At 50.6% G+C, this 16291-nt stretch overlaps 1 protein-coding gene across 1 annotated transcript in view; it reads right to left on the reverse strand.

The window, feature by feature from the left end:
- LOC102445288 (protein-arginine deiminase type-3-like) overlaps positions 1-9651 on the reverse strand; it is a 46513-nt gene extending 36862 nt beyond the window's left edge. Inside the window, exon 1 of the mRNA XM_075906414.2 lies at positions 9505-9651. Within this exon, the coding sequence (XP_075762529.2) occupies positions 9505-9596 (92 nt within the window). The 5' untranslated portion in view covers positions 9597-9651. The remainder of the gene's footprint in view (positions 1-9504) is intronic.
- Positions 9652-16291: the final 6640 nt, after the last annotated feature.

Below are 16291 nucleotides of genomic sequence, written 5' to 3' on the forward strand. Positions count from 1 at the left end.
CCTAACTTCCAGCCGGGGGAAAGGGTTTGGGGAAGGGTGGCGCAATGCATGGGAGCCGGGGGAGTGGAGTGGGCTGAGGCTGGGTCTCTCTGCACCAGGCCCATCACTAACGCTTCAGACTCTGAGACTAGGTGGTAAAGGGGCAGGGCTGGGACAGAGGGGGGAGTTGTCCTGGGCCCTGCACCCCACTAGGAATAGCCCTGAGCCCAGGAACCGGACACAGGGGTGGATTTACAATGAAACATACCATGCCCTGGCACAGGGCCCCCCCCCACAATAACATGGGGCCCCCAAGGCCGGGCAGTCCAGCACCAGGTCCGGCACCCTCCCCTCTCATTCAGGGGCAGCCGTTCTCTGGGGCAGCCAGTCCCTCTGCAGAGAGGTTTGTGTAGGGGGCAGGAGAGCCGGGAGGCTCACCTGCAGGCTGCAGCCTCAGTAGAGCCAGCAGGAGGCGGTGAGCAGCACCAGTACGGTTTGGAAGGCTTCAGAGGAGCGCGGGGCAGCCGCACAGCCCGCCAGAGAAAAGCAGCACTTTGAAGCGGGAAAGCGCCGCTTCTCCCCAGCCAAGAACCCATTCAGGAGGACTGAGCAAAGCACTTTAGTCAGCGAATGGTACAAACAACATTTGGAAAGACCATGAAGGGGTCCCCTGAGATCCTCAGCAATTTTCAAGTGATCTGTGGGGAGAAAAAGTCAGACTACAAAAACAATCCAGGGACTTCCCTATATTTTCATGTACTTCTTATTACTTATAATAGAGAAGGAAGAGGGAGAAAAAAGAATTAAAAATGGGAGGGAGCAGCAGGAAAAGCGAATGTTCTTTTCTTGGTAAAGGTCCCACAGGGGCCCCCCAAATTAAGCTGAGCACAGGGCCCCCTTAACTCTAAATCCGCCACTGGCCTGACACGAGGGCGTGACAGAACTGGTGAATAGGGGGATGCTTTGTCCCAGACCCTGGGAGCAAGGTACAAGGGGACAGAACAAGCAGACATCACGAAACCCATAAGGGGGTGTATATAAATTGCATGTCTCAGTCTATGAATTTCAGGTACCTCGCTTTGCTCTGTGTGTAGCCAAGGGGGCAGCTGAAAGTCCCGGTGTTGACTGTGTTTCTCCTTGCCTTGGGATGCACATGTAAGTGTAACCACAGAGACGGGGCTGGAGGGCAGTCAGCCTGGCTGTGGGTCACTGTCACTCATAGAATCATAGACTCCCAGGGCTGGAAGAGACCCCAGGAGTCATCAAGACCAGCCCCCTGTCCAAGGCAGGACCAAGCCCGACTCAATCAACCCAGCCAGGGCTTGGTCAAGCCGAGACCAAGGATGCTAGGAATTATTATTAGGAAAGGGATAGAAAATAAGACCCAGAATATCTTACTGCCCCTGTATAAAACTATGGTACGCCCACATCTTGAATACTGTGTACAGATGTGGTCTCCTCACCTCAAAAAAGATATTTTGGCCTTGCAAAGGGTTCAGAAAAGGGCAACTAAAATGATTAGGGGTTTGGAATGGGTCCCATATGAGGAGTGGTTAAAGCGACTGGGACTTTTCAGTTTAGAAAAGAGGAGACTGAGGGGGGATATGATAGAGGTCTATAAAATCATGAGTGGTGTGCAGAGGGCTGATAAAGAAAAGTTATTTATTAGTTCCCATAATATAAGGACTAGAGGACACCAAATGAAATTAATGGGTAGCAGGTTTAAAACTAATAAAAGAAAGTTCTTCTTCACAAAGCATATAGTCAACCTGTGGAACTCCTTGCCAGAGGAGGCTGTGAAGGCTAGGACTATAATAGAGTTTAAAGAGAAGCTGGATAAATTCATGGAGGTTAGGTCCATAAAAGGCTATTAGCCAGGGGATAAAATGGTGTCCTTGGCCTCTGTTTGTCAGAGGCTGGAGAGGGATGGCAGGAGACAAATCGCTTGATCATTGTCTTCGGTCCACCCTCTCTGGGGCACCTGGTGCTGGCCACTGTAGGCAGACAGGATACTGGGCTAGATGGACCTTTGGTCTGACCCAGTACGGCCGTTCTTATGCTCTTATGTTCTTATGAGACGTCCAGTGTTTGTTCTTTCTGAGGAGTACTATTGAGGAACCAGCCATCTGTGCGGGGCCAGGACAGCAGCCAGAGAGTGCGCACGCACTGACAGACAGCTGCCCCTTGGAAGCAAAGTCTGAATAACACACGGATGATGCAACTGCCCTGACCCCTAAGTAGCAAACGAGGCCACCGTGGGGGGTGGTAGAGCCTCCACCGCTGACCTTTTACAATCAAGTTTAGAAGTTTTATTCTGAAAGCTCAGCTCTGGGGACTCTTTTGGCGCAGGTCCCTGGCCTGTGTTATCCAGGCGGCCAGACTTAAAGGTCCCTTCGGCCTTGCCATGTGGGGAGGACAGCGGTCCCAGAACTCAGCTCTGACCTTGTTTACTTCTCGGGGTGAGACCCGGCTTAATCTGTGGTGTCAAAGAGCTGCCTCTGCTCTCCAGCGACACGCCCCCCGACCCACTCTGCTGCTCTGGTGGCCGGCACGGGCCGCACAAAGTCCTGCCCCTTCTCATAAACACAGGAGCATCCCAGGGTTCCCCCACATACACCTTTCACGGAGGGGATGCCAGAGTAGGAGGGGGCGGATCAGAAGGAGTCGCACTCGCACTGCTCAGAACTACAAGGATTTTGAGCGACAACACTGATTCTGGGCAGCTATGGAGAGGCAGCTGTGGGTTGGGCTGCTCTGATTTACACCAAAGGCCATTTCGAGCCCTGTATCAGCACAAACCCTTTCTGCGGGTTGCGTTTTCTAGGCTGTGTCTTTCCGGGGGTGCAGCTGGAGCCTGCCCCTTCGTTCCATAGACAGGGATGCTGTTTCCAGCCCAGACAATTCCCGCTTGGATTTTTGTTTGTAACCGAAGGCTCCTCCAGCATTTCCCCCACAATGGAATCCTGCCCAGAAGCAAAATCTCTGGTCTGCAGGGAATGGGGTGTTCAGTAAAGGATGTTCCCCAGACAGGTGCCCAGTCAACCCTGGGGCTCACCACTCAGCCACGGAGCATCGTGGGCCTCTCCTGCAAGCGGGGAACACTGCAAGCAGGCAGGAATGCCTGGGCTTCTTCGCGTGGCCCAAGCTCTGGCCCAGCTCGGGGGCTAGGACAGATTTGCACCACCCCATTCAGGAAGCATAGCCACTGTGACAGACAGAGAGTGCTCCTCTCTGAGGCTAGTACCGGGGGAACTGGGCCATGACCCCAGAACCTCTTCCCCCTTCTGGCATGGCTAGTGTCCACACAGCCACTAGCAGGGCGGGCAAGCCCTATTTGAGCTATACAGGGCTGTCCTTACCCAGACACAGAAGAACATAATAATCATGTGAAGAGCCGGTGCTGTCCTATATGCAGCGGCGTAGGGCACCCAACAATTTGGGGCACCACTGGGTCCTAGTGTCCACCCACCCACCGCTTCCAATGCCTGTTCTGTGGCTCAACTTCCTCCGTAGAGATCTAGTTAACTTGCAAGTGAAAAAGCCGGCCAAAGCCATGAGCAGAACACTGAACTGGTAAAAGTATCGTTCATAGAATCATAGCATCACAGACCACTAGAACTGGAAGGGACCTCGAGAAGTCATCGAGTCTGGTCTCCTGCCCTCATGGTAGGACCAAGTACCATCAAGAGTGACCATCCCTGATGGATGTGCTCTTAAATATCTCCAGAGATGGAGATTTCACAGCCTCCCCAAGCAACTTATTCCAGTGTTTAACCACCCTGACAGTTAAGAACTTTTTCCTAATGTCCAACCTAAATTTCCCTTGCTGCAGTTTAAGCCCATTGCTCTTGTCCTGTCTTCAGAGGCCAAGAAGAACAATTTTTCTCCCTCCTCCTTGTGACACCCTTTTAGCTACCTGAAAACTGCTCTCATGTCCCCTCTCAGTCTTCTCCTTTCCAAACTAAACAAGCCCAATTCTTGCAGTCTTCCCTCATAGGTCATGTTCTCTAGACCTTTCATCAAGTGGCAATGAAGCCATTGAACAGGCATTGGCCAACCCCAGGTCTAGACGGTCCTTTTCTGAATTGACCGTGTGGTTGAAGATTATAAAATCACCTCTCTAAAAAAATTGTCATTACCCCCCACCCCGGGCCGCCGTTGGGCATAGGGGACCCATAAATCCTAAGGATGTTCCTGGAGCTATGGAGGTCGTAGGCTCCTGCCATTCCCTCCTTGTGCAACTGTGGTTGCATGACCCGATGTAACGGGAACAGTCCCAATTATTTGGGGCTGTGTCTTATATAGATGCATATTTGTCCCGTCCCATCCCGATTTCCCACTCTTGCTGTCCCTAGCTAGGACCAACCTAGATATGGGCCATCGATGGGTCACTTCCAGTCGACCAATACTGACTCCAAATGGCCAACGTGGGATGCAAATTCACTCACTCCAATGGGATGTGTATGTGTGGGGCGGTATCTGTGAGTGTGTGTGTGACACAGGGCTGTCCTTACCATGAGGCAAACTGAGGCAGCAGCCTGAGGTGCCAGACTGTGGGGGGCACCACTAGGACCCAGAGTGGAGAAAATTGTCTGCTACTGGTGCAGTGAGGAAGTATGGGGGCATCATTTGAGCTCCCTGCCTCAGGTGCCAAAATGTTGTGGGCCAGCCCTGGTGCGAGACTTGATCTACCTAGCGCTCCATAACCACTGCAAACATGAACATTGAAACCTTCTTTCACAGTACAGTAATTACTCGTTTAACACATGCCCGCTTAACACGTTTTCACAATAGCACGATTTTTTTTAGGGAACGTTTTTCGAATAACACAACCATCCCCAAAATACCACAAAAATAATCAGGTGGTGGACTACCTCGTGTGGCAGTAAAAGTCGGTGAAAACAGTGGTAATACGCATGAGTGGACGAATAGGCGTGGTCACAGCGCTCCTCCGCTCACTCACATGTTTATTTTTAACAAAATACAGGACTATGTAGCACTTTAAAGACTAACATCAGTATGACCTACCAGATCCCCCCTATCAACACAAAAGGAAAAATAATTCTATATGGACTCCCCCTGACGGTCGGAATTACAATCTGGATTTCTATAGACAAAGCTTCCGCAACAACGCACAGACTGACATTATTCGCAAACAACAACAAGCGACACACAATCTCAGCCGTGCTGAACACCATGCCATCCAGAGTCTCAAAAACAACCTGGACATTATAATCAAACCAGCTGACTCTTGTTAGTCTTTAAAGTGCTACATAGTCCTGTATTTTGTTTCAGCTACACCAGACTAACACGGCTACATTTCTATCACATGTTTATCTTTGTGTTTTAACAAACCGCAGTGACTTGTGTTGCTAGATATCTAATGTTGACGTTGACGACCCAGCACCAACAAAACATTGACTTTGCCACCACCACCTGAAACGCAACCCCCCCCTTTTCCATTACTTTTAATAGGAAAATTGACCCCGCATCGCACGTTTTCGCTTAGCACAAACATTTTCAGAAACGCATCTAGAGTGTTAAATGAGGAATTGCTGTATTCCTTTGCTAACCTGAATTCAGAGCTTGTCTGCAAAGGGGAATGTGTGCTGTTGTCACCTAAAATATGCATTGAAACCAGTGCAGTTAAACTACTGCAAACACCTTTGTGGGTCTTTGGATTCGGTTTGGATTTGGAACAGACTTTAGTGAACAAACAAATTTCCTATGGAGAAAATTCTGATCTTTTACCTGGCTCTCGCAACCAGCCTATCTGAATGATTCAGTCAAATAATGAGGTTAGACTTAGGTTGGCCTCACCTGTTGTTTGCCTTTAAGAGGTGATTCTTAGACCAGTCGGTTACTCATGCTCCCTTAGTCATGCACTCTCAATGTAAACAGCCTTGATTGGTTTTCAATTGGTTTTCAGCCACAACAATGACTCAAGGGAATGGGAAAAGGAGAGAAGAGGTTGACCCCGCTAAGGTCACTGGGTGGTTGAGAGTTGTTCCGCTTGTTTTTATTCCATGGAAGGACATGGCTGCCAAAGGAAGTGGACTGCAGAACTGAGGCTTGGTGCCTGATGTGCCTGTGTTCTCCTGGATTGGCTGTGTGTGGGGGTGACACAGAGGTTGCCTATTTACTATGGGCAAACATAGGGAGAGGGATAGCTCAGTGGTTTGAGCATTGGCCTGCTAAACCCAGGGTTGTGAGTTCAATCCTTGCAGAGGCCATTTAGGGATTTGGGGCAAAAATTCATCAGGGATGGTCTTGCTGTGAAGGCAGGGGACTGGACTCAATGACCTTTCAAGGTCTCTTCCAGTTCTAGGAGATAAGTAATCTCCATTATTTAAAAAAAAAAAAACATCTTGAGGTACCTAACCTCTATAGATTCCAATGGCCTCCGTGCCTGGCAGGCAGTAGTGCTGGCCACTGCCATTAAGGTGAAAGGGGGAAAAGGTTTTGGTGAGGGTGGAAGCTCCCAGCCAGCCAGGGCCTGGCACCCTACCCATACTCTCTTCATAGCCAAAGGCTATTTTTAACCCTTAACCCCCAACCCTACTGCAGCTGCAGTCAAATTCTCACCACTACAAACTGGTTCCCAGCCACCGCCTCGTCTGTAACAACAGGGCATCGGTGGCTTCATGCTGACATTTACATGGACTCATGGTTCTCAGCCAGGGTTACGAGGCTGCCTGGGGGGCTGCAAGCCGGTTTCAAGGGTCCACCAAGCAGGGCCAGCGTCAGTGGCGACAGCAGGGAGGGACACAAAAGGGGGCACTTCGCACATGACTGTCCCCCACGAGTCCTTCCCATGTCACCTTTAGCCTGGGAGAGGTCCCCGCCTCTTCTGCCCCCCTCCCTACCCGCATTCCATCTCTTCCCCAAAGCCCCCTCCCCCCGCAATGTGGCCCAGGGGACAAGTGGGGACCTGGTGCCAGCAGCAGGGGTCACCCTCCCCCCATGCTCAGTGGTGGGGCGGGGCGGGAAGCAGAGCCACCTGACCCCAGCCCGCTCTGCTCCCCGGGTCCCAGCCATGTCCCTGCATCGCTGTGCAATGGGGGTGGGGAAAGGGGTGGAACTGCCCCCCACCCCGCACTCATTGACGGCGGGAGGCGGAACCATGCGGCTGGGAGCCTGGGCAGCAGAGAGGGCTGGGGATGGGTTGCTCTGCTTCCCACCCTTGCTGGGAAGTGTGGGGGGACCAACCCCACTGCTGGCACCAGGCCCCCATTAATTGCCTGGGCCCTATAGGGCCCCCAAAGCATGGGGTCTGGGATGGTTGAACGAACCATCCACAGGACAGGACATTTGTACCTGGTGGCTGCTGGTCCCTTCCCTTCCCCTCCACAGTGTTTGGGTGGGGGGGCACGTGGCCTTTTGTAACCCCCCCCCCCCCACACACACACACATCACCCCGGCCAGCATTAGAGTCATGGGGCTTAGGGCAGAAAACCAAAGCCTCATTGTCTGGGTTGAAGCTCGGGGCTCTGAACCCCACCACTGCAGTCTGAAGCTTAAAAAATGTAGCTGGGGGGGAGCGAAGGCATTTTCCCTGCTCCCCCTCCCCCCCCCCACCCTGTCCCCATGCCAGCCCTAGCTTTTATACGCAGAAAAACAGTTGCTGTGACACACAGGTGGGCCATGGAGTTTTTATTGCACGTTGGGTGAGCCTCAGAAAGAAAAAGGTTGAGACCCGCGTGCTCTAGACTGCAGGCACAGGAATGATTTTCGTGATGTGTGTAGACAGCCTCGCACAGTGGGGCTCCGGGTAATAGAAAAACATAATGATCGTGTGTAGAACCAGTGTTGTCAGTCGACAGGACCTTAGTTTAAAGTTTGCTTGAAGCATATTTCAATAGTGTGTTGTTCAAGCTTCTAAAATCACATCATCAGAAATTCATCATCCCCACCCAGGCTACCATTGGGCATGGGGGCACCAGGTTAATAGCACAGCCTAGGGCCCCATAAATCCTAAACACGCTTCTATGTCAACTAGCATCCAGTTCTGGGCCCCCCACTATAGAAAGGATGTGGACGCATTGGAGAGGGTCCAGCGGAGGGCAACCAAAATGATTAGGGGGCTGGAGCTCATGAGCTATGAGGAGAGACTGAGGGATTTGGATTTGTTTAGTCTGCAGAAGAGGAGCGTGAGGGGGGATTTGAGAACAGCCTTCGACTTCCTGAAGGGGGTTTCCAAAGAGGCTGGAGAGAGGCTGTTCTCAGTAGCGAGGGATGGCAGAACAAGGAGCAATGGTCTCAAGTTACAGTGGGGGAGGTCTAGGTTGGATTTTAGGAAAAACTATTTCCCTGGGAGGGTGGTGAAGCACTGGGATGGGTTCCCTAGGGCAGGGCCGGATTAAGGGGGGGGCTAGCCGGGCAGCTGCCCGGGGTGCCAACCTATGGGGGCGTCTGATGGCAACTGTAAGGGGCGCCGCATGCCCGATTGCAGCTGTAAGGTGCACAACGTGCCAAGGGGTGGGTCCATGCATGCACCGTGCGCCTGGGGGTGGAACCGCACACGCGTCGCGCGCCCGCTGCCCGCAGCGCAGGAATGGCTTGAGCCGGGCCTGCCCTACGGAGGGGGTGGAATCTCCATCCCTAGAGGTTTTTAAGTCTCCTCCTGACAAAGCCCTGGCTGGGTTGATTTAGTTGGGTTGGTCCTGCTTTGGGCAGGGGGCTGGACTCGATGACCTTGCGAGGTCTCTTCCAGCCTTAGGATTCTATGAGTCTATAAAACAGGCTCCTAGCTTGGTTTGTACTATTTCACTATACAAAGTTATTAAATTGTAATAATGCAACAGCATTAGCAAATACACCCTCATTTCTGTACAATAAAATGCCCCTTGTACTTCACATAGTGGCAATCTTTTTCCCTGCAGTTATCCCTTTAAGCTTACTCGGACATATTTATGTATTTTATGCACTTAGAAGAATGCATATTTGTTCTTTATTCAGTTTAATTCTTTACAAGTTACTCACCTAGACAGTTTGCTGCCTTGCACACTGATGGCCAGAAATAGTATTCATTTAGCAGGGGCGTGCACTGGCTTTCATATCTGCAGTTGTCTCAGCTGCCTGTGTTTTGAATCTATGCTTTTCAGAACTGCTTCAATATGTCACATGTGTGTCTGGGGAAAAGGTGATGCAAGGCCGTGGTCTGCTTCCAGCAATGGAAATTGTGCAAAGAGACCGAGGGAAAATTTCCAAAAGCATCCAAGCATCATTTTCAAAAGTGACCTCCTTATTCTCCTGGAGTTTCAATAAGTGTCCGACTCCCTTTTGAAAATAGGAGCCTTTCACTCCAGATCTCATACTACGCCAACGCTAACTAGAAAATTTGGATGGAGGGCCAGAGACGGGATCCAAATTTCAGGGAGGATGTTTAGATCCATGTTTTGCTCAGCTGCAATCCACAAAATACAAGAGGCCAACCCCCACTGTGATGGACTTGTCCAGTTGAAATGGGTTAGAGAAAGTGACAAGAATCAGTAAATCTCCAGGTATTAAAAATTCATGTCTTACCTGTAGATGTCTACAGAGATCTCTGTGCCCACCACACAAACAGCGTAGCTGGGATGTTCTGTTGACACCTGGACGACTCTCTGCTCCTTCATGATTGGCCTGGGACCAGAAACGTGTGTGAAGTGAACAGCCGTGCTCCCGCCTGTTCTATTTTTTATAGGCAAACCAGCATGACTGGTTACAAAGCATGAAAATATTTGTTCCGCCCTCTTCCATTCCCTATCGGAACTGATTAGCTGGAGGTACAGTCCCCTCCCCCTCCCAGATCTCTGCTACTTCTGTTTGGGCTTTATACTAGGGGAGGAAAAATGGGCAGGAGTTGCTGACCCAAGCTCCAGCTGGAGTTTGTCACTTCCAAGCACCGGCTCTTAGGTCGTGCCAAAGGGACTGGCTCAGAGCAAACTCAGGTGTAGACAGCTTGGAGAGTCATGGGCATTTGCATGGTGTGTTGCTCCTGGGGATGATCATAAGCAACACTTCATATAGTCTAAGGGCTTTACAAGTTGCTTGATTATTAAAAAACCCCTTTGGGGAAGGCAACCGGGAGTGTTAATGAGGTGGTGATCAGCCTCAGTGTTGGGTTATGTTCTGTCCAGAGGGCTGCGTTTGGGTAGGATGAGATGGTGGCAAAATTCCAGGAGATTTCTGGCTGTATCTGAGCAGGACCAGTCTTAGGGAAAATGGTACCTTGGGGGAACTTATATTTTGGCAACCCCACCCCCCTCATTGCTTCTGACCCCAGCTTCCACTCCCTGACCCCAAGCTCCTTTCCACAGCCCCACACCCCCGCCCTGCCCCACTCCACTCCTTACCCGCGGCGAGCCCCCACCCATGCCCAGTCGCCCACGCTGCCCTCCCCAAGGCCAGCCCTGCATCTGTCGATAGCCCTTTTTGCTCAGTGTTTGTACAGCACTAGCACAAGGTCCTGCTCTGTGACTAGGGCTCTAGGCACTATTGCAATCAAATAATAAATAACAACAGGCTCCTTCTGCTGACTCCCTGGGGTGGAGTCCATCCTGTCTGATGTTGCACCAGAGGTGGGGAAAAGAGTCCTCGCGTTGCAAAATCTGGATCTCTCACCCCAGCTGAGGTGGCTCCGTTTGACCCAACGAACATACCTACTCACTTGGACTGGGAAGAAAACGTCATTCCCACCGTCTAGAATGAATCAAAACAGGTATTGGACACCAAAGAGGAACCGACGTGCTCATAGACGTTAGCACCAGAAGGACCATCAATGTCATCTTGTGTGACCGGCACATCATGGGCCACCTGATCCGGTAATAGACCCAGAACCACTGGCTTAAATTATTGAAGTCTTCAGATCATGGTTTAAAGGCTTCAAGTTGCAGAGAATTCACCATTTACACTAGATTAAAGGTAGAATCGTAAGACTGGCAGGGACCTGGAGAGTCTTCTAGGCCCCTGCACTCATGGCAGGATGCTGTCTCCAGGATCCCTCGAAGCGAGTAAGATTTCCCCTTGGATGCCTATTACTGATGAGTACGTAGATGAGAAATTAGGCCAATTCTGGTAAGGATCATGGGCAGTGGCTGCATGTGAGGTGTCTGTCTCCAGTGGTGCCGACACCAATTCGGGTCCGGGCAGGCTCCTTACGTCGGGCTCCCTGACCTTCTTCGTGGAGACCTCGCTTGATCTCAAAGTGCTGGGCACTGTTCTTGATGGTGGTCCTCCAGGTTACCCCACTTGCCTCTCCCAGGTGTCAGCTTCAATGCTGCACTTTACCCAGGTGTTCTTAAGGACGTCCCTTTAGTGCTTCCTCTGCCCACCATGACACCTCATCCCCCCAGTCCTCAGCTGGGCGTAGAAAATCTGTTTAGGCAAGTGTGTGTCAGGCAGGGCCGGCCCAAGCCATTCGTGTGCGTCGGGCCCCAGGAGCCCCACCCCAGGTGCCCGGCGCATGCGTAACCCCACCCCCGCCCGGTCCAGCAGCCCTGCACAGTGGCCCCTACGATGGAACGCCCCGGGTGGTAACCCGGTCAGCCTGTAGCGTGGGCCAGCTCTGGTGTCAGGCATCCTGACCACGTGACCAGACCATTGTAACTGCCTGGGGGTGATTATTGCCTGGATGCTGTGGGAATCCGCCTCTGCAAAGACATGAACGTTGGTCCGTCTGTCTTTCCACATGATGCCCAATATTCTCCTCAGGTCCCTTTGGTGGAATTTCTCCAGATCTTTAATATGTCGTCGATAAGGAGTCCAGGCTTCAGCTCCATAGAGCAACATTGAGACGACTACGGCATTGTAGACATCAATCTCGGTCTGCGTCTTGATGTCACGGTCATCGAAGACTTGCCTCCGTCGATGTCCATAAGCTGTGCTGGAGATTCGACAGTGGATTTCACCATCACAGCAAGACTAAGCATTATCTAAGTCAGTGGTTCCCAGACTTTTCAGCATCACATCCCCCTTTCTGATTTTTGAAAAACCCTCAGCCCCCCCCAAAAAAAAACTTGAGCCAAAAAAAAAAAAAGGAACTGAGCAGGGCAGGAAAACTTGATGGGGGGGGCTGGGTCACCTTGCGCCCCCCCCCTGGAATTTCTTCACGCCCCCCCCAGTTTGGGAATCCATGACAGATCATCCTTGACATGTTTTTTCTAATCTGCACTTAAAAATCTCTAGTGATGGAGATTCTACAACCTCCCTAGGGTGGGTAAGCACTTGAATAAATTGCCTGACAGGCAGGAAGTTTTTCCTCATGTCCAGCCTAAACCTCCCCTGCTGCAATTTAAACCCATTCCTTCTTGTCCTGTCCTAAGAGGTTAAGAAGAACAATTCTTCTCCCACCTCCTTATAGCAAACTTTTATGTGTTTGAAAATTGTGATTCTGTCCCTTCCCAGTTTTCTCTTTTCCAAACTAAACAACCCGGCTACGTCTACACTGGCCCCTTCTCCGGAATTGCCATGCTAATTTCGAACTTTGGAATAGGGAAATCCGCGGGGGATTTAAATATCCCCCGCGGGATTTAAATAAACATGGCCGCCGCTTTTTTTCCGGCTTGGGGAAAAGCCGGAAAAGAGCGTCCAGTTGGTCTGCATCTTTCCTGAAATGTGGTGTCCAGAATGGAACACAATACTCCAGTTGAGGCCTAATCCTCATGGAGAGAAGAATGATTTCTCATGTCTTATGTACAACACTCCTGCGATACATCCCGAAATAATATTTGCTTTTTTTTTCTGACTGCGTGACACGGGCAAGTGAAGTGACCCATGCTCCCTATGGCAGAGGAAGGTGAAAGACACCCAGGGTCAATGCCAGTCTCACCTGGGTGTAAATTCTTTCCTGACCCCAAATATGGGGATCAGTTGGACGGTGGGCATGTGGGTGAGATTCAGCAGCTTGACACAGGCGAAAAAACTCACTGTAGTAACACAAAGCCCTCCCCAACTAATGACCCATCTGACCAGCTGTTGGAGACAATCGCTACTAGCAGTCCCAGATCCGCCCCACAGCACTGTAGGCAGTCTCATCACACTATCCCCTCCAGGAAGCTATCAAGCCCAGTCTTAGAGCCAGTTTGAAGATCTTAACAAAGCTTGTCCCAGAATCACTAGCCTTTTGCTGACTTCTGGCAAGCCCTCCTAGTGTAGAGACAGCTTAGAATGGCATAGAGTGGTTTGGAACGGGTCCCATATGAAGAGAGATTAAAATGATTTGGACTTTTCAGCTTAGAAAAGAGGAGACTAAGGGTACATCTACACTACAGCCGTGTTTCTCAAACTGTAGGTCCTGACCCCCCGGGGGGTCGCGAGCAACTTAGAGGGGGGTCACGGTATCACAAAGTTTGAGAACCCCTGCACTACAGTGTTTTGTCAGAAAAACGGCCGTTTTTCCGACACACCTTGAGCAACGTCCACACTGCAATGGCGTTCTTCTGCAAGAAAATTGAAAGAACAGAGGAGTTTTTCCAGCATTGGTAATCCTCATTCTACAAGGAAGAAGCCTTTTTGCAAAACAACTCATTCACAAATAGGCATATGTGGACAGGGAAGAGGAAGTTCTTTTGAAAGAAGAGGAAAGAGGAAAAAGCACAGGTTCCCTGATGACCATTCCATCCATAGCAATTACAGCTTGCGTGCAAGACAGCATCCATTGAGTCTGGACACTCTCTTTCAAAAAAAGCGGCGAGGAGTCCTGTGGCACCTTATAGACTAACTGAAGTGTTGGAGCATAAGCTTTCGTGGGCAAAGACCCCCTTTCGTCAGATGCATGGAGTGGAAATTTCCAGAGGCAGCTATAATTATGCAGGCCAGGATCAGGCTGGAGATGAGGAGATGGATCCAATCAGGGAGGATGAGGCCCACTTCTAGTAGCTGATCTGGAGGTGTGAATTCCAAGAGAGGAGAAGCTGCTTTTGTAGTTAGCGAGCCATTCACAGTCTTTGTTTAATCCAGAGCTGATTGTGTCAAACTTGAAGATGAACTGTAGCTCAGCAGTTTCTCTTTGAAGTCTGGTCCTGAAGTTTTTTTGCTGCAGGATGGCTACCTTTAGATCTGCAATTGTGTGTCCAGGGAGATTGAAGTGTTCCCCTACAGGTTTGCCGTTCCTAATATCTGATTTGTGTCCATTGATTCTTTTACGTAGGGACTGTCCAGTTTGGCCGATGTATACAGCAGTGGGGCATTGTTGGCACATGATGGTGTATATTACGTTAGTAGATGTGCAGGAGAATGAACCAGTGACAGTATGGCTGATCTGGTTAGGTCCTGTGATGGTGTTGCTGGTGTATATATGTGGGCAGAGTTGGCACCGAGGTTTGTTGCATGGATTGGTTCCTGAGTTAGAGTTATTATGGTGCGGTATGTAGTTGCTGGTGAGAATGTGCTTCAGGTTGGCAGGTTGTCTGTGGGCAAGGACTGGCCTGCCTCCCCAGGCCTGTGAAAATGAGGGATCATTGTCCAGGATGGGTTATAGATCACTAATGTTGCGTTGGATACGTTTTAGCTGAGGACTGTAGGTGATGGCCAGTGGTGTTCTGTTGGTTTTTTTCTTGGGCTTGTCCCGTAGCAGGAGGCTTCTGGGTACACGTCTGGCTCTGTCAATCTGTCTCCTCACTTCCTCGTGTGGGTATCATAGTTTACAGAATGCTTCTTGAAGATCTTGTAGATGTAGGTCTCTGTTTGAGGGGTTGGAGCATATGCTGTTGTACCTCAGTTCTTGGCTGTAAACAGTGGATCGTATGGTGTGTCCTGGATGGAACTGGAGGCATGCAGGTAAGCATAGCTGTCGGTAGGCTTTCGGTATAGGGTGGCAGATCGCTTTTTTGATAAACTTTTGCCGTGTGGATGCTCACTTTCAGAAGAAGTTTCTTCGGAAGATCTCGTCCAAAAAAAACGTCTTCCAAAAGAAGCTGGTAGTCTAGACGTAGCCTAAGGGGGGATATGACAGAGGTCTATAAAATCATGACTGGTATGGAAAAAGTGAATAAGGAAAAGTTATTTACTTATTCCCACAATATAAGAACTAGGGGTCACCAAATGAAATCACTAGGCAGCAGGTTTAAAACAAACAAAGGAACTTTTTCTTCACTTAAGCTATGTCTAGATTGCAGGCTTCTTACACAAGAAGCTTTTTCCGGAAGAGATCTTCCACGAAATCTTGCACAAGAGCGCGTTCACACTGCAAAAGCACATTGGAAAAGCGATTCACTTTTGTGCAAGAGAGCATCCAGACTTCAGGGACACTCTCTCGCAAGAAAGCTCTGATTGCCATTAACAGAATGGCCACCAGGGTACCCGTGCTTCTTTTGCTAGACTGTTTTTGCACACAAAAAACCCTGTTTCCCAACCCCACACACCTTTTCGCGCAAGATCTCTTGGGCAAAAAGGAGTTATTCCTCGTAGAAAGAGGAATACCTATACCGCAAAAAGCCCTCTGTTCTGTCGATTCACTATAAATTTACTTTAGCAAAAACATGTTTGAGGTGTGGATGTTCCATGGGTTTTTGTGCAAAAACCCTGTAGTGTAGATATAGCCTCCGTGCACAGTCAATCTTCAAGCCCTGAAAGCCTGGGAGTTGGTCAGGGGATGCTACGACAAAAAACTGCTCACCGCCGTTCACATGGAATCGTTTAAAACGATTTAAAAACCTGCAACTTGCTGGGTCTGATCCTGCCCCACTGACATCAAGGGCAAAACTCCCGTAGGGTCAGGGCTGGAAAGAACATAGTTCAAGGAGGCCGGGTTTTTGGCAGCTGCACCTTTACGGGCTGAGCTTCCCAGCCAGAGCTGGCGCGAGGCGCTGGGAGAGCTCTTGTGATGCACAGCAAGGAGTCTTGTCTGCACCGCACAGGATACCGCTTGGAAGGTATGCACCCGTCTCCCACAACGGCCCGAGTGTGGACGCAGCGATGACAACACTGTATCTACCTCGCAAGGCAGCTAGCAGGAGCATTTCATGCTTGTTGCCTGTCTTGAGATTTGCGGCCAGAAAGTGCTACGGATCCGTGCAAGTGACGTTGTCGTTGCTCCTGGTGTGGGCTGGGCACGGGGCTAGCTTCCTCAGGGAGTTCTGGCATCTGACAGCCAGTCCTGAGCTGCTCACTGCTCTGCTGACTCCCCTCAGCGCTCCTACCCAGCACTCTGCTGAGGCATCCGTAGCGACGTAGGGATGCCCCAGGGATGGGACGTTAAGCAGCCCTGGGCAGCACCGGCTCCAGCAGCCTGACCCTGGTCGCCCTCCTGCCCCAATGTACTCAGTGCTGGGGCTCCGGCGGCCCCTCACCCCAACTCCCAGCCACATCCCCCCCTTGGGCTCAGCGCCAT

Source organism: Pelodiscus sinensis, chromosome 24, assembly GCF_052426305.1.
Source record: "Pelodiscus sinensis isolate ZL-2025 chromosome 24, ASM5242630v1, whole genome shotgun sequence".
In the NCBI taxonomy this organism is placed as follows: Eukaryota; Metazoa; Chordata; order Testudines; family Trionychidae; genus Pelodiscus; species Pelodiscus sinensis.